The 15,520-nt window shown below is 34.3% G+C and overlaps 1 protein-coding gene across 2 annotated transcripts in view; it reads left to right on the plus strand.

Annotated features, from left to right (window-relative positions):
- The first annotated feature begins 2,174 nt into the window (after positions 1–2,174).
- The window catches only part of nipbla (NIPBL cohesin loading factor a), a 52,592-nt gene continuing 39,246 nt past the window's right edge, over positions 2,175–15,520 (plus strand). The window contains exons 1-5 of one of the 2 annotated variants that reach the window (XM_067405769.1): positions 2,175–2,332; positions 4,268–4,417; positions 11,062–11,227; positions 13,422–13,558; positions 14,891–15,002. In XM_067405769.1, coding sequence (XP_067261870.1) covers positions 4,354–4,417; positions 11,062–11,227; positions 13,422–13,558; positions 14,891–15,002 — 479 coding nt within the window. In that variant the 5' untranslated portion in view covers positions 2,175–2,332; positions 4,268–4,353. Of the gene's footprint in view, positions 2,333–2,897; positions 3,036–4,267; positions 4,418–11,061; positions 11,228–13,421; positions 13,559–14,890; positions 15,003–15,520 lie in introns of those variants that run through there. The other variant, XM_067405770.1, reaches the window with a different exon arrangement.

A 15,520-nucleotide genomic window follows, 5' to 3' on the forward strand; every position in this document is an offset into this window, starting at 1 on the left:
CATAATCTATATTAGAGTTTTATCAATAGATTGAGCAAACACTGGCCCCAAAATGTGTTTGGACACTTATAGCCTACCTCACTAAACAATGTATGAATGTTACAAAATATCTAGACAAAGCAAGTTTATTCATATACACATAGTGTATAAAAAATACTATACATAGACATTGTAAGGAAAGAAGAAAAATAAAAACATACAATTGCCCATTATAAAATAAAACTTTTATATGTATGCATTTTGCACATGCTTTTATCCAAAGTAAATAATCAAATGAATAAAATTGAAGAAAAAGTAAGCATAAGAGAATATAAAGTTTAATAAATGAATGCAATCAGAAGAACAGTGCTTTCTTGAGCAAATGCACAGGCATTTTCATTCTGGACTTGAATACCATTGGGATAAATATGACATTTAATGGAAGTCATGCTATTATAAATACATATTTCATACAGCTACACAGAATTATTTCACTTCAAAAGACCAATAAATCCAAAGAAAGTAGTTAATAAACTACAGATGTGCCCGCTAGCTTTAATCGTTATACTAAGTCGCCACCCAGTGGTGAGAAGTGAAGATACAAAGGACAGGGCTCTATATCAAGTTACAGATAGACCCCTAAGTTCCTACAACGCTGAAGACTACTACCGGTTCCCCCAGTGTGTGTGTGTGTGTGTGTGTGTGTGTGTGTGTGTGTGTGTGTGTGTGTGTGTGTGTGTGTGTGTGTGTGTGTGTATGAGAGAGAGAGAGAGATTCTTGATTATTGATTATGCATAGGATGTTTAAGGCGTTCCAATATTCTATTCAATTATATTCTGTTCTAATATTCTATTCTGAGATTCATATAAATTATACATTTTGCTAAGGAATCCCATTATTTTTTTATATGCATCATACTTCATTTGTAATATACACTACCGTTCAAAAGTTTGGGATCGGTTAGATTTTTTTTATGTTTTTGAAAGAAGTTTCTTCTGCATTTATTTGATCAAAAATACAGTAAAAACAGTAATATTGTGAAATATTACAATTTAAAACAACAGTTTTCTATTTGAATATATTGTAAAATATAATTCTGTGATCAAAGTGATTTATCTCTGTGAATTTTCAGCATCATTACTCATTAACTCATCAATATGCTGATTTGACAACATAAATGTCTTTACTGTCACTTTCAATCAATTTAATGCATCCTTGCTGAATAAAAATATTAATTTTCTTTCAAAGCAAAATTCTTACTGACACCAAACTTTTGAACAGTAGTGTATAATGTTACAAAAGCTTTCTGATAAATAATAAATGTTTTTTGAGCAGCAAATCAGCATATAAGAATAATTTCTGAAGGATCATGTGACACTGAAGACTGGAGTAATTTTTAAAATGTATTCAAATAGAAAAAAGTTACATTGCAATAATATTTCACAATATTACTGTTTTTACTGTATTTTGGATCTGTCTATAAACACACACACATATTTTTATGTAAAAAAGATTCTTTTATTTTTGTTTTACATCCACATCAGTACATTTTATGTAATAGTGTTATTTACAATACATCATACGGATACATAAAACGTGATACATATACATTACATTTATATATATCACGTTTTATATATGCGTATATATGTGCATGTGTATATATAAAAATATACATAATTATATAATTTTATATATATATATATATATATATATATATATATATATATATATTTATATAAATAAATTATATATATATATATATATATATATATATATATATATATATATATATATAAATAAATTATATATATATATATATATATATATATATATATATAAAATAGTATGTGTATTACTTATAAAGTATATTGAAAATAACACTATTAATATGCCCTGATGTGGATGTAAAATAATAATAATAAAAAAATCTCTTGAATAATTGCGGGAAAAAATAATTACGTTATTAGTATTTGTATTTCCGGTCAACCTACAATTCCCTCTGACTAGCGACAAAGCATCAGTTGTGGGGCTTTTTGTTGCTAAACAAAGACGCAAGAAAATGTGTTTTGCGAACATTTACGCGATTAGTTAATAAGGAGCTGAATTAAACTCTGCTCCATGATGAAATGTTTTTAAAGTGTGATCAGAGACAGCCTGACCTCCCCCACCCCAGATAAAGATAGAGTTGGCTTGTTGTTAGCTGGCTCGGCTAAACAAACCCCGCTAGCCCGCGCTGATCTTTTTATAGCAGAGAGGGGGAGCCAGAGACTTACAGCAGACCGACAACCAAGCTCTCATCCCAACAACAGTCCCCTTATTTTTTTCTTCTTTGAAGTTACCCCAAGCTAAGGTAAATATGAAACCCTCTCACAATTCCTGCTAAGTCTATCTTCGCGTTCCCTTACCACATTTCGACACATTTCCATTTTGTTTTTCTCGACGGAACGGCTCTGAGGAGACGAACGTCGCAACGGCTCGGCTAGTCGTTCTCCTCCGGCGCGCCCCCGTGGCGGGAAGCGCGTGACCCGGCGTCGCGCTCGTGCGTAGAGTCCGAGGCTTCTGGGGAGCTCGCGGAGGCCTCGCGACACAAACACGGGCGAGTGTTTTTGTGTGGAAACTCAAACGGATTATTTACAAATATCCCACGCGCACTGTGATGACCGAAAACGTTTTGTCGCGCGACGTACAGCGTGAGGAACGAATGGAGGAAAGCAAAAAGTGTTTTTATTGTTCGCGAAGGGAGACAGAAAGATGTGCGTAGCCGAACTAGCTTTCGCGAATGTTTAGCTTAGCCGAGGCTATCGATTGTTAAGACTAAATGACTAAACTTTTGACAGAAAATTGTATATAAAATAACTGAATTTGTTATTTGAATAAGTAAGGACACAAGCGGCGCGGGTTTCTATAAAAAATTCACCTTTCAGATCAGAGCAATGCTAACTAGCGAGCATCTGCAAGGAATCTATTAAGTCCCGAGCTAACGCTTTGCTAATAGTCAAAATCATCTCTAATCATCTTTTATTTGCCCACGAACGGCTTGAATGCTTGTTATGGTAAATATTTACAATCTCTGGTGTTCATAACTTCTCTATGTTCGTCATGTTTTGAGTCATTACGGCTGAATAAACGTCAGCGAAACGCTTTGAGGATGAATGGTTCCTCTCTCCAGCGATCGACTTGTCAACACTGTGTTTTGGTCATTTTGTGACACCGTGTTTGTACAGATGTGATGCCTCACTCCACTGTATGACCTGCCAAATCCTTTAATAGCATCTTGCATCAACGATTTAGCGAATAATAACATAAATTAGTCACCGTCATAATTGCATTTAGAACTTAAGCAAACTGAAATTGGTTTTCACCTTGTTTTCGATATAAAATACACATATGTGATCGCTTTAGACGTTTTGATTTGTGTAGTTTTATTTTCTAGAACAGGTTTGATTATGAAATTATGCATTATGTGCATATCGCTGCCGAGTTGTTGTCATGAAACCTGCATGCATGCAAGCGATCGGAATGGATTCATGAATATAAATAAGTCAAGTATTGACATTTAAAGGGACAGTGCAACAGAAATGCCCGTTTGCATTTGTAATCTGCCCGTCAGAGATCATCTCTGGACTGTTTACCTTCCGAATACCGTTTCACATGTAAATGATTCATGAATATTAATGTATTCTAAATAGCCTGGATGCGGAAATGCATTCTTGGGATCTCCTTTTGATAACATGGAAGAGGTTTTTATGATTGTTTTATTTGAAATGCATTTAGCATTTGTTTTAACACAAACGAACGCAGCTTGTTGTCTTCTGAGCAGCGATGTAGTATATTGTTTTGCTTAAGTGTAAAATGTGTTTTTGTTAAATTATGTGAGTTCTGCTTCTTAGCATCTCCTCTTTTGTGCTTACTATGTACTGTCAGTCTCCCAGCTGTTATTGGTCCCTTCGGGAGACAGGGTTGGGCTTGCATATCTAATAGAGGGGTGTGTCTTCAGTCCATCCTCTGTCAGTCCAGAGTGGGTGTGTCCGTCAGGCTGTCTGCACTGTTTGTAGATGTTATCTCTCTCACATAATGCTCCTCTACATGGTAGTTGGTGTACATAGAAATCAATATACCTGTTACCGACAGTAAGTCTGAGTGGACTGATTCTGTCAGGAAGCATAGTGTCTGTTTTGAAACGAGTGTGTAATTTATGTTGATCTATTCAAGTCAATGCACAGAATTGTTTGAAAAGGCAAACATCCCATTCATAACCTCATGCAAACCCTCTTTCTTTTTGTAGGATTGAGTGAGATGTGAGGGATGGTCAGCGTATAAATATCTCTGTGGAACTCTGTGTGCATAAGACTTCTGTGCCCAGCCGTCAGTATGAATGGGGACATGCCACATGTGCCCATCACAACCCTTGCTGGGATCGCTGGTCTCACTGACTGTAAGTACACGCATCACAATACTCATTCTTCACTCTCCAATGGAGCACAATGGTAACTGCCCACATTTTCAGTGGATTTGGTTCTAGAATGATTTTTCCCATTCATTTTTCTGTAGTGATTTTACAAAAATTATACAATTTGGAGTTATAAGCCATGAACCAATATGCAAGATGAACCACAACACAAAAATTAAATTCTTTTGTCTGTGAGTGAACAATTCATCCCATGAGGCATTGCAAATTAGGTAATTGGGAAATAAAAATTAAGGTCAAATATAAAACTTGATTGATTGATTTTATTTTTTGTACTTACCAGTGACTACTAGGGGTGTGACGATACACTTGGCTCACTAGATGATAAACAATATTGGGTTCAAGAGAACGGGACAATATTTTAACACTATTTTTAAGAAATCTTCATTGACGAAATGTAAGACTGGAAGAATAGTCTTTTATTTGACTGAAGGTCACAATATGCAACACAATGTGGGTGTATTTTGAAATTTTTTAACTAATCTAGGGCTGTCATCAAAGATTATTTTGCTAATCAAGTAATCGGTTGATTATTTTGATGATTAATCGTGTAATCTGAAATTTTTTTGTGGTAATAAAACCAGACCCAAGTAAACAATAGCCTTTAAAATGAGTTAAAATACATATATAATAACAATGAGGCATTAATAATTGGTTAAAATAAAGTATCAGAAGCAAGTAATTGTATAGTTTTATTGAACAACACTGTTAAAATACATAATGTATTAATATTTAGCTTATGTAGGTTATGTGTTATATCTAGGGCTGTGCCGGTAAACTTCACAACCGTCAAGATTTTTTTTTTTGTATGCTAATGCTTTGTAATGAAGCACAAAGCTTTGTTTACAAAAGAAATAATAGGTTAGCAATTAAATGTTACATCACAGCCATGGCTGAATGAAAGGTACGTGAGCCTATAAATTTAAGCTTTGTCGGCTTCGTATTCTGTTTTGCGATCTGGACGCCCAGTTATCAGCTAATTTAACAATATTCCATTAGTTATTCCACTGGACATTTAATCTCTTGTTTCTTTTCCCAAATCTTCATTTTCACAAGGGATTATAAATGTTTCTTTCTTTGGTTTGTTTTGAATTAGGCCTTTTTTATTTGCATTCTTTACTGTGTAAAGTAGAAGAAAATGCTGTAGAACAGTTACCTTTTTGCTTGCATGTAACATTCTATTTAACACAGTTTGTGCTTGTTATTAGACTTGGTAAGGCACGTCATGTTTATTTGTATAGTGAATATCACACACGCTGGTGATTTTAAGTTTCGCTTTCTCTGGCAGCCCAAAATCAAACATAGCCTAAATGTCTTGGACCTGCAGAAGATAAAATTTACTTTTAAGACCTTTTACAACAAGTGTCAGTTGCTTGTAACATCAGGAGAACACATGAAGATATTAGAAATAAGATGGTCTCTTTCCTGCTCGTGTCCCACATCCCTCTCAAAGCACAGTGGTGTATGATGCATCTTTATTATTTTGTGTGTGTGTAATATATATATATATATATATATGTATATATATATATGAGAGACACACACACACACGTATATCTATATACACACACATATATATATTTATGTGTATATATAAATATGTGTGTGTATATATATATATATATATATATATATATATATATATATATATATATATGTATATATATATATATGTATATATATGTATATAATATTATATGGTAAAAAAAACTGCCACCGTCACAGCCCTAATTATATCAGATGTCTGCAGAGGGTGTCAATGGACTGGTGATTGTTATTGTTGTTACTCTTTACAGCATGATCAAATCCTTGTTTAATATTGGCCAAACAACATTTAATTCGAATGTCCATCTATCTTTAATGTTTGGCCACTTCTATACAATAGAGATGGTACAGCTAGGGCTGTGATGGTAGGCATGACAACCGCGTCGTGGAGTGTCACCAGCGGTAGCGTGACGTGTGTGTGTGTGTGTGTGTGTGTGTGTGTGTGTGTATATATATATATAATATTTATATATATATATATATATATATATATATATATATATATATATATATATATATATATATATATATATATATATATATATATATATATATATATATATATATATATATATATATATATATATATATATATATATATATATATATATATATATATATATATATATATATATATATATATATATAAATATATATATATATATATATATATATATATATATAAATATATATATATATATATATATATAAATATATATATATATATAATATATATATGTATATATCCACTCAGAGTTCGTGTTAACTGAAAATTTTCCATCATTTATGGATTTTTTTTTTAGCAGTGAAGGAAAAAATCTGCAGCCCATCCTTCATTTTGACAGATTACTGAGACGACAAAACATTGCAAAACATTTTTTAAACAGAAATGGTGGTGCGTTGAACACCCTGTTCTGATGACGCAAGAGTTGCGACTATGGCAGCTGAGAAGGCCATTCTTTGTGTTCTTTTTGAAGACTCTTCGGAGTCTGATTAAATCGCTATAAATACGTGTTTAATACTACAAAATGCGCTCAATGTTACAGTCACTGCCCTTGCCGTCCAGAATAAAAGAGAACATCCCAATTGAGTAAAGGGGAATTTGTGGAAACTTCTATTATTGTTATACATTGGACTTGCACTTCATGATGAAAAGACAAACATTTCAGGTGAAGGTTTATCCACTTCTTACCTCAGAGACTGTGTTGATCTATATTATTTTTATTGTGAGTATTAGGCTTATCATTATTGCTGATCACTGTTGTTGTGCTATATATAAGATATTGTAATATTTACATTCTATACTCCTCTGATTGTGTAAAAGTTTATTAAAGTGTCACTTCACAATACAGTAGCAAAATATATAAGTAGGTCTATAGTATTTTTATGTTACATTAATACCCATTGTGCGAGTTATCTCTTTAATACCGCATGGTTTCTGACACACCCACCAAACGAGAAAACGTATCTCAAACCCATTGCACACCGTTTCCAGGAAACATGTCGTTCAACCCGGAAAACGTAGCAAAATGTTGCGCACCGGTTTGAGCTTAAACGTGCCCCTGATGTTGCTTGTATTAACTTTAATTTCCACCCCGTCCAGTTTTTTGCTGACTATAAGTTTATGGTCAATGAATCGCTTTTCTGAGGTATAATGTTACTAGACATTGTTTGCAACACTGATTGAACTGACGTACAGATTTCGGTAAGCTACTGTATCTTTCAACATATTTTTTTATTTTCATTAATGTTTATTTCATTCTGTACAGTAGTAAAGAGGAAAGGATGTCCGTGTTCACTCACGATCCGTGACAAAAACTGAAAAATGACGCAGTCTTTAACTTTCTTTTTCTAATATAAATAAATGCATAGCCTATGCCTATTTGCTTATCCTGTAAGTTTGTGAATAAAAATGAAAATGTGGACAAAATCAAAAGTTATTTTTTTTATGATCCTGTCCATCTAAATGTTGTGAAACGCAAACTCTGATATAGATATATATATATATATATATATATATATATATATATATAATATAATATAATATAATATAATATAATATAATATAATATAATATAATATATATAAATACAGAGCTTCTACTTGCGGTGGTAGCTGGGTGAAAAATCCTCCTATTACCCACGGCACAAAAATGGTCTACTACATGTGACAAACAAATAATGTGTGATTTTAACAGTATTTTTATTTATTGAAATGAAGTTTAATTACATAGCATACTATTACATTTAATTACATACTAATATTATGCATTATTATGCATTGTAAATTATGCAAAATTGCAGCATTTAAATGGTTTTCCTTTTTGCTATGTTCTCCTTGCTGTCATATAGTGTCTCTCTCAGTGAATGGGACACAGATTTTACTAGTAAAATTTATAAAATGAATAATATATGTGTCAAATAATGTTCTTAGTCTTTTTTTTCTGTGGGGGAGACTACAATAATTTACTATGAATTAAATGGAAATTAAATTAAATACAATTTATTGTGTAACCAAAATACCAATAATGTCCAAAAGAAAAAACTTTCTTTGACTCTTACTTTGACTTTTGACTACTTGACTTTTAATTATAAACAACCCCGAAATACACCAAGACTTTTATTTTGAAATTTCTGCACTATTGCAGGCTGATCCTTCAGATTCTTACAACCGTATAAAACATTTTATACAAAGGCCATGAAGTAGACATTGTAATAATTTATCAACTTGAGTTCATTAGCAATAGCTTGGCATAATTCTGTGCTTTTCACTGATTGAGAATCACTTTGAAGCAGTCTGAACTAGGGCTGCACGATATATCGCATGAGATTTTCACGCGCATTTCGTCAGTAAAGCCGGTTCCCTGATTACCGTTAAATCTCCATCACCTGCTTTCAAATGGAGCGGCATTTAATAGACAGAGCCGTAGATCACTGAAAAGCCACGCAATATCGCGTTCATTATCGAAGGCGATTCATCTGCGATATGAACGCGATATTGCGTGGCTTTTCAGTGATCTACGGCTATGTGTATTAAATGCCGCTGCATTTGAAAGCAGGTGATGGCGATTTAGCGGTAATCAGGGAACCGGCTTTATTGATGAAATGCGCGTGACAATCTCATGCGATATATCGTGCAGCCCTAGTCTGAACATAGAGTCTGATGCGCTGTTGCGCGAGCTTGTAGAACACGCAACAGCGCACCCTTGTGACTTTGCAAAATGCAGCGCCCGTGGGAATGTCAGCGGGAGTAAACAGTTCTGATGCACACATAACGAGCAGGTACGAAATGACTAGCTATTCGATCGCGGATGGTTTCATTATCTTGCGCGGATAAATATTATTTAAATAAACATTCGTTTTTTTTCTTTCCACACAAAGATGCGTCATATAGCCAAAGTCCCGTTATTCTATAGTCTTTGATGTTACAAGCAACTGACACTTGTTGTAAAAGGTCTGAAGAGCGAGTTTTATCCTCCGCAGGAGCAAGACATTCAGGCTATGTTTGATTTTGCACTGTCAGAGAAAACAAAAGTAAAAATCACCAGCTATACAAATAAACTTGACGTGCCTTATAAAGTCTAATAACAAACACAAACTGTGTTGAATAGAAATTGACATTTTTTCCTGTTCTGTCCTACAGTGTCTTTTTCTACTTTACCACAGTAAAGAATGCGAATAGCCTATAATAGGCCTCAATGTGAACGAAAGAAAGAAATGTTTAATCCCCTGCGTGAGTGAAGATTTGGGAAAATAAACAGATTCCATGTTCAGTGGAATAATTAATGGAATATTGTTAAATTCTCTGATAATCAGGTGACCAGATCGCGATTCGCAAAACCGTATACAAAGCTTAAATTTATGAACTCATGTATCTCTCATTCAGCATGAACCAAAATATTTCCATGTCACATTTAATTGCTAACCTATTATTTCTTTTGTAAACAAAGCTTTGTGCTTCGCTCGTGTCATATTCAAGTAAATAATGCCACAGTCCTATCAGTGGATACCGAATATACCCGGGTTCTCGGTACTACCCATACTACAGAAATGCTGGTATCGTCACATTTTCAAAATTTCAGTACCGAAGTACCAGTACTTTAGACAACACTAATACCTTGAAAAATATCGACATTCGATACCATTTCGAAACCACAGGGAAAACTGCCATATATACCACCATACAGATAATTTATCATCTCATAACGTTTTGATAATTTGGGCAATTATGTTGTAATAGCTTACATAAAGCACAGGGAGGCTTTATTTGAACTACATTTACAAGAAAAAAGACAAGTAAACATTCAAATAAGCAAATTACAAACGACAGCACAAATAAATACAATAGAATAAAGAGACCATCCCTAATATATAAACAATAACATTATTCTTTGGGTGCCATGTAGTGTTATCCAAAGAAACAGGTGTTTTGCACATGGGTATATATATATATATATATATAATATATATATATATATATATATATATATATATATATATATATATATATATATATATATATATATATATATATATATATATATATATATATATATATATATATATATATATATATATATATATATATATATATATATATATATATATATATATATATATATATATATATATATATATATATATATATATATATATATAATATATATAATTATAAACCATTTTGTTTGCATATTTTCAGCATAAATAACTGCATTGTTGTTTTTACTATTACATTATATTGTTATAACATTTTGCTCATACTGTCCACTCCTTCCTAAAAGCTCATTTATATTATTTTATTTGTTTTAACGTAAATTTGCAATTAATGTTACTTTTTGGTCCTTTTTAATATAGAGTATTTAATTTTCTTCTGGTTTCAGAGTTTTTTTTCTTCTTTTCCTCTAATTGCTGATAAGAAGTTGCTTTCATGGACTATAAAAAGGGGTGTTTTACATTGGGTGCATCAGAACATCTCTGACTGCACTATAGGTGCCTTTTAGATTTTTACCGTGGGAGATCTTGTAATAAAGAAAGCATGGCCTTATTGCACTCTGTTTTTGTGTACAGTGTTGAACCAGCTGCCCCTGCCCTCCCCTTTACCGGGCACCACCACTAAGAGCCTGCTGTACAGCGGGCGTGTAGCTGAGGAAGTGGGCCGTCTGATGGGCTGCAGGGATGAAACTCTTGTCTCTCAGCTTGCCAGCAGCCTCAACCAGGTCTCCTCGGAGCACATGTGAGTTTCTGCTTACATTTGCCCTGTACATAAACCACACACCTGCATGCTTCCTCTGTCTCTGCCTATCTAAAGGCCTTGGTATACTTAATTTTCCACGCTCTGCTCCGTATTATGCACGGTTATGCCCACACAGCTTTCAAAGTGTACTCAACAGCGGATGGACGCGTTCGACACATGCGCAGTACAATTGCTTTTTTTATACTCTACCAGACGTCAGAGGGCAGAGTCGTGTCATTTTCAGGATGTTCACTCGGCAGGATAGAAGAAGAAAAGTAGCTGATCTGCCATTGCATGCGAAGTTTAGAACAAGAACCAAAACAGAAACGATGGAGAAGGATTTGCTGCTTTATTTACCGTTTTGTATCTCTTTATGGACTCTTATTGGACTACTGTACAGTACATCACAACTGTGTATATTGCCACCTAGTGGGTGCGTGGACAACCGTGGACCCCCGATCAAGAAAGCTACGTCATGTGGATAATGCGTGGAGTGTCAGAGAACGCGGACAGCCAAAACATACTTTGGGCTTAAAGGATTAGTTCACTTCAGAATTCAAATTTCCTGATAATTTACTCACCCCCATGTCATCCAAGATGTTTGTCTCTCTTTCTTCAGTCAAATAGAAACTAAGGTTTTTGAGGAAAACATTCCAGGATTTTCTTCATATAGTGGACTTCACTGGGGTTCAATGGGTTGAATGTCCAAATTTACACGATCCCAGACGGGGAATAAGGGTCTTATCTAGTGAAACGATCGGTCATTTAAAAAAAAAAAAAAAAAAATGTATATACATTTAACCACAAATGCTCAACTCGTAATCAGGTTGGAAAGGTCACGCTTGATGGAAGTACCACGGTAGAAAAACTCCTATCATTTTCTCCTCCCAACTTCAAAATCGTCCGACATCATTGTTTTACCTTTTTTTTTTTTTTGTAAAGGCCATTTCACTTAGTCTTTGGACATTTGTTTTGTAGACACTGGATAGATACTTCAGCCTACGTCACTTGTGACCTTTCCAACATAATTACATAATGCCTGGCAGAATAGCAGACTATTTAGATAATTTATTTACATGGGGGTGAGTAAATTTTATTTTTTCCCAAATTCATTGTTCTCCATTTTAATTCCTCTGGACTTTGATTTTAATGGTTTAATTAAATTTATTTTCAAAATCAAAATGGTTGTCTAATCATTTGAATTTATAAAACTTTAACAATATAATAGTAAGGGCTGGGAAAAAAAAAAATTGATTTCTCGATTTTAATCGATTCTCATTTTTACGAACCAATATCGGTTCTTAAATCCCAAGAATCGATTAGTCTAGTCTGTTTTCAGTTGATGAATAAGCAGAATATGTAGCGCCTCCCATCCAATAAATCGCAGTAATCTTTGTTACTTTTGATATGAAGCAAATCTCAGATTTCAAATGACATCCATCTTCTTACGAGATTCAAAAAATAAATACCGTTTTGGCGCTGTTTAATGTGACGTGACTGATTGCTTTAGTGCCTCAGTTAAAGAGAAGCGGCAGCACGAGTGCATGTGAACTTCCTCTCCTCCGCTTTAATACCAGTTACAGCGCGAAATAAACATGAATAAACATCTGAAGGTATGTTAAAATATACAGTACAACTTACCAATCATATCCGTATCATGTCTCGTGGAATAGCTCAGCCTCGGAAAGACTTCAATAAAACCACTTGTAAACAATGTCACGTAATGTCACATTTACCTCAGAAAAACCTATTCAGTGACCATAAACTCATTAGTCAGCTAGAAAAGTGTACTTTAGAAAGTAACATTGTAATAAATAGTTATATATTCATTATAATTTCATTATAAAAGTTCTTCAATATTTAATGCATGTTTGAATAAATCAGTTATGACAGCCACAATTTAAATGTTTGTATTTCAAAAAAACAAATTTTGTTTTATCAGTAATGTTTTAATAAACAGGAAGTTGTTTTATCAGTAATGTTTTAATAAAACAGGAAGGACTGCAGTTTAATATTAACAGTAGTCCATTTTACATTTAAGTGTACAAAAATTTGCCAAACTTTGAGAGATTCCATGTTATACGGAAAATTCAATTTTTATGACTGGATTCTGAGATTTCATCTGCATTTTCTGCTTTGTGGAAATCATGTACTCTGTCAGTGGTCTGTGTCTCAAATCTGATGTTTTCCACAGAGAGCTGAAGGACAGCCTGGGCAGTGATGATTTGGAGGGAGATGTTCCAGTTCTGCTGCAGCTTTTGCTGTCCAGGAACCCCAACATTTTCAGGAATAAGACTGCACCCAGCACTCCCCAGTATCCGGCCCAAGCAGGTAAGAGTCATTTTAAGCATATAGGGAAACTGATATTACTACAAGGTTAACAGACTGCACTTGCTATCAGTTCAACCTGAGGAAATGGCAGTTTTATGTACAAAACTGTGCTGTGTTTGCTTTTGTAATGCAGCATTCACGCAGGGTGTCGGCATTAACGCTTCTCGTTTACTTTGAATGGGTGACGTCATGCATTGCTGAACTGAATTGTGGGTTCCGTCGCGTCGCTTTACTCGTGTTGCTCATGGCAGAAGTTGAAGATTCCTCAATTTTTAAGTGCCAAGGCAGGCGTCAGCCAATCAGATCACCTTATGTAAACACTGTAGAGCAGTCGCTAATTGCATTCATGCAACACCGAAACATGATTGGCTGTTATCACTATAACGGTCATGTCAACACAAGCTTCAGACACGCCCTCCGTCAAGCGTTGATGCTGACGCTCCGTGTGAATGCAGCGTAACAATTCTAACTGATGGGTGCATGTGGTGGAAATTCACCTGTAAGATGAAGTCAGGTCACTCAGTAGTAAAAATCAAGCAATTTTATTTTTCTCATATGAGCCCAGATAGTCTTTCTTACAAAGTATTTATTTAGTACAATCATACATTTTCATTTAACATAGAACAAAGACTATTGCATTTGATTGGTTAAGTAAATGGATTTTCATCTACTCAAGTCTTCCTCTCTTCATCTTTATAAATATCATTACTCCCACCCAAGCATGTAATGATATGTGTGTCTGCCTACAGAATGTTTTATTTTCTCTCTACAGCTTGTGTCCTTCTGATAAGACAGATTCTGCCTCCCTTTTCTCTCCCAAAACATAGTTACCATTAGGACTACAGAAAGAGGCATTGTTTTTATGACCTTGTGATGTTCCATTATACTAAGAAAATAACTTTGAAACAACAGAGAAGAAAACCAAATGAATTATTTCTCCATAACATAACCGTTATTTTGTTAGTTGTGTGTTAAAACCATCAATATATAAATAAATGTTTCCACATCCAATATACTTGCCACTGCTCCATTTTTCAGTCTGCATTACATTGACCACATCACAGAACAATCCATGCTGATATGCGTCAAAATGTTGTGTGCGAAAGTTATACGTTGCAAACTCATCTATTTTAAAATATCCTGTTTTATGTTCTGTGACTTCATTGCGATGACATGACTGATTGATGTCATTCTTTCCTACTTTAGAAGCAAAGCTAGCCATATTTAAACATTTAGTAAACATACCAAGTAGTGTTTTGTTGTTAGAGTTTTGCGTTCCTGTTTGTGTTTTTACTCATCCAGGTCGTCATTCACATTCTTGTTTTTCCGCAGGTATAAGTCAGCAGTCAATGGCACCGCCGTATAAAATCACGCATGGCTCCATGCAGGGAAGCCCAGCCTCTGCCAATTACCAGCAGGCCTCTATGTCCCACAGCCCCTCTGGGTGAGCCTGCTTTCTAATTCAGTTTTCATGTGAAGGACTTGATTGTGCTTCTATTTGTGTCACGTCCAGTTGCGTTTTCTTACAAAACAAACCAACAACTGCTGTTATTTACTATTATAGCCAGCATCCAGCATTTTCGATAACAATGTTACGTGTGGGGTTTAATGCGGGATTTATTTCAGTATTTACACATTAATGCTATGCTAAGGAAAAAACAAATATAAATGTCAACATTGATGAGTCTGCTTGGCTGCTTGATGAGTCAGAATAAAACCTAAAAAATTATTGCTTAGTGTGAATATCAAATCTTGAAGGCTGCCTTGAATTAAATACATAAATGTACTGCATGTTTCAGAGTGAAGCGTGGCAGTGTTCATCACATGAGCAGCTCATGATCCATTGTTTTGCTGCTCCACACAAAGTTTGGGTCACTTGTACTGTGCATTTAGAGATGCAACAAATAGCTGCTTTTCCACTGTCGGGTCGAACGGTTCTCAACTTGTAATGAGAAGTTCTTC

Source organism: Chanodichthys erythropterus, chromosome 13 (genome assembly GCF_024489055.1).
Source record: "Chanodichthys erythropterus isolate Z2021 chromosome 13, ASM2448905v1, whole genome shotgun sequence".
NCBI lineage: Eukaryota > Metazoa > Chordata > Actinopteri > Cypriniformes > Xenocyprididae > Chanodichthys > Chanodichthys erythropterus.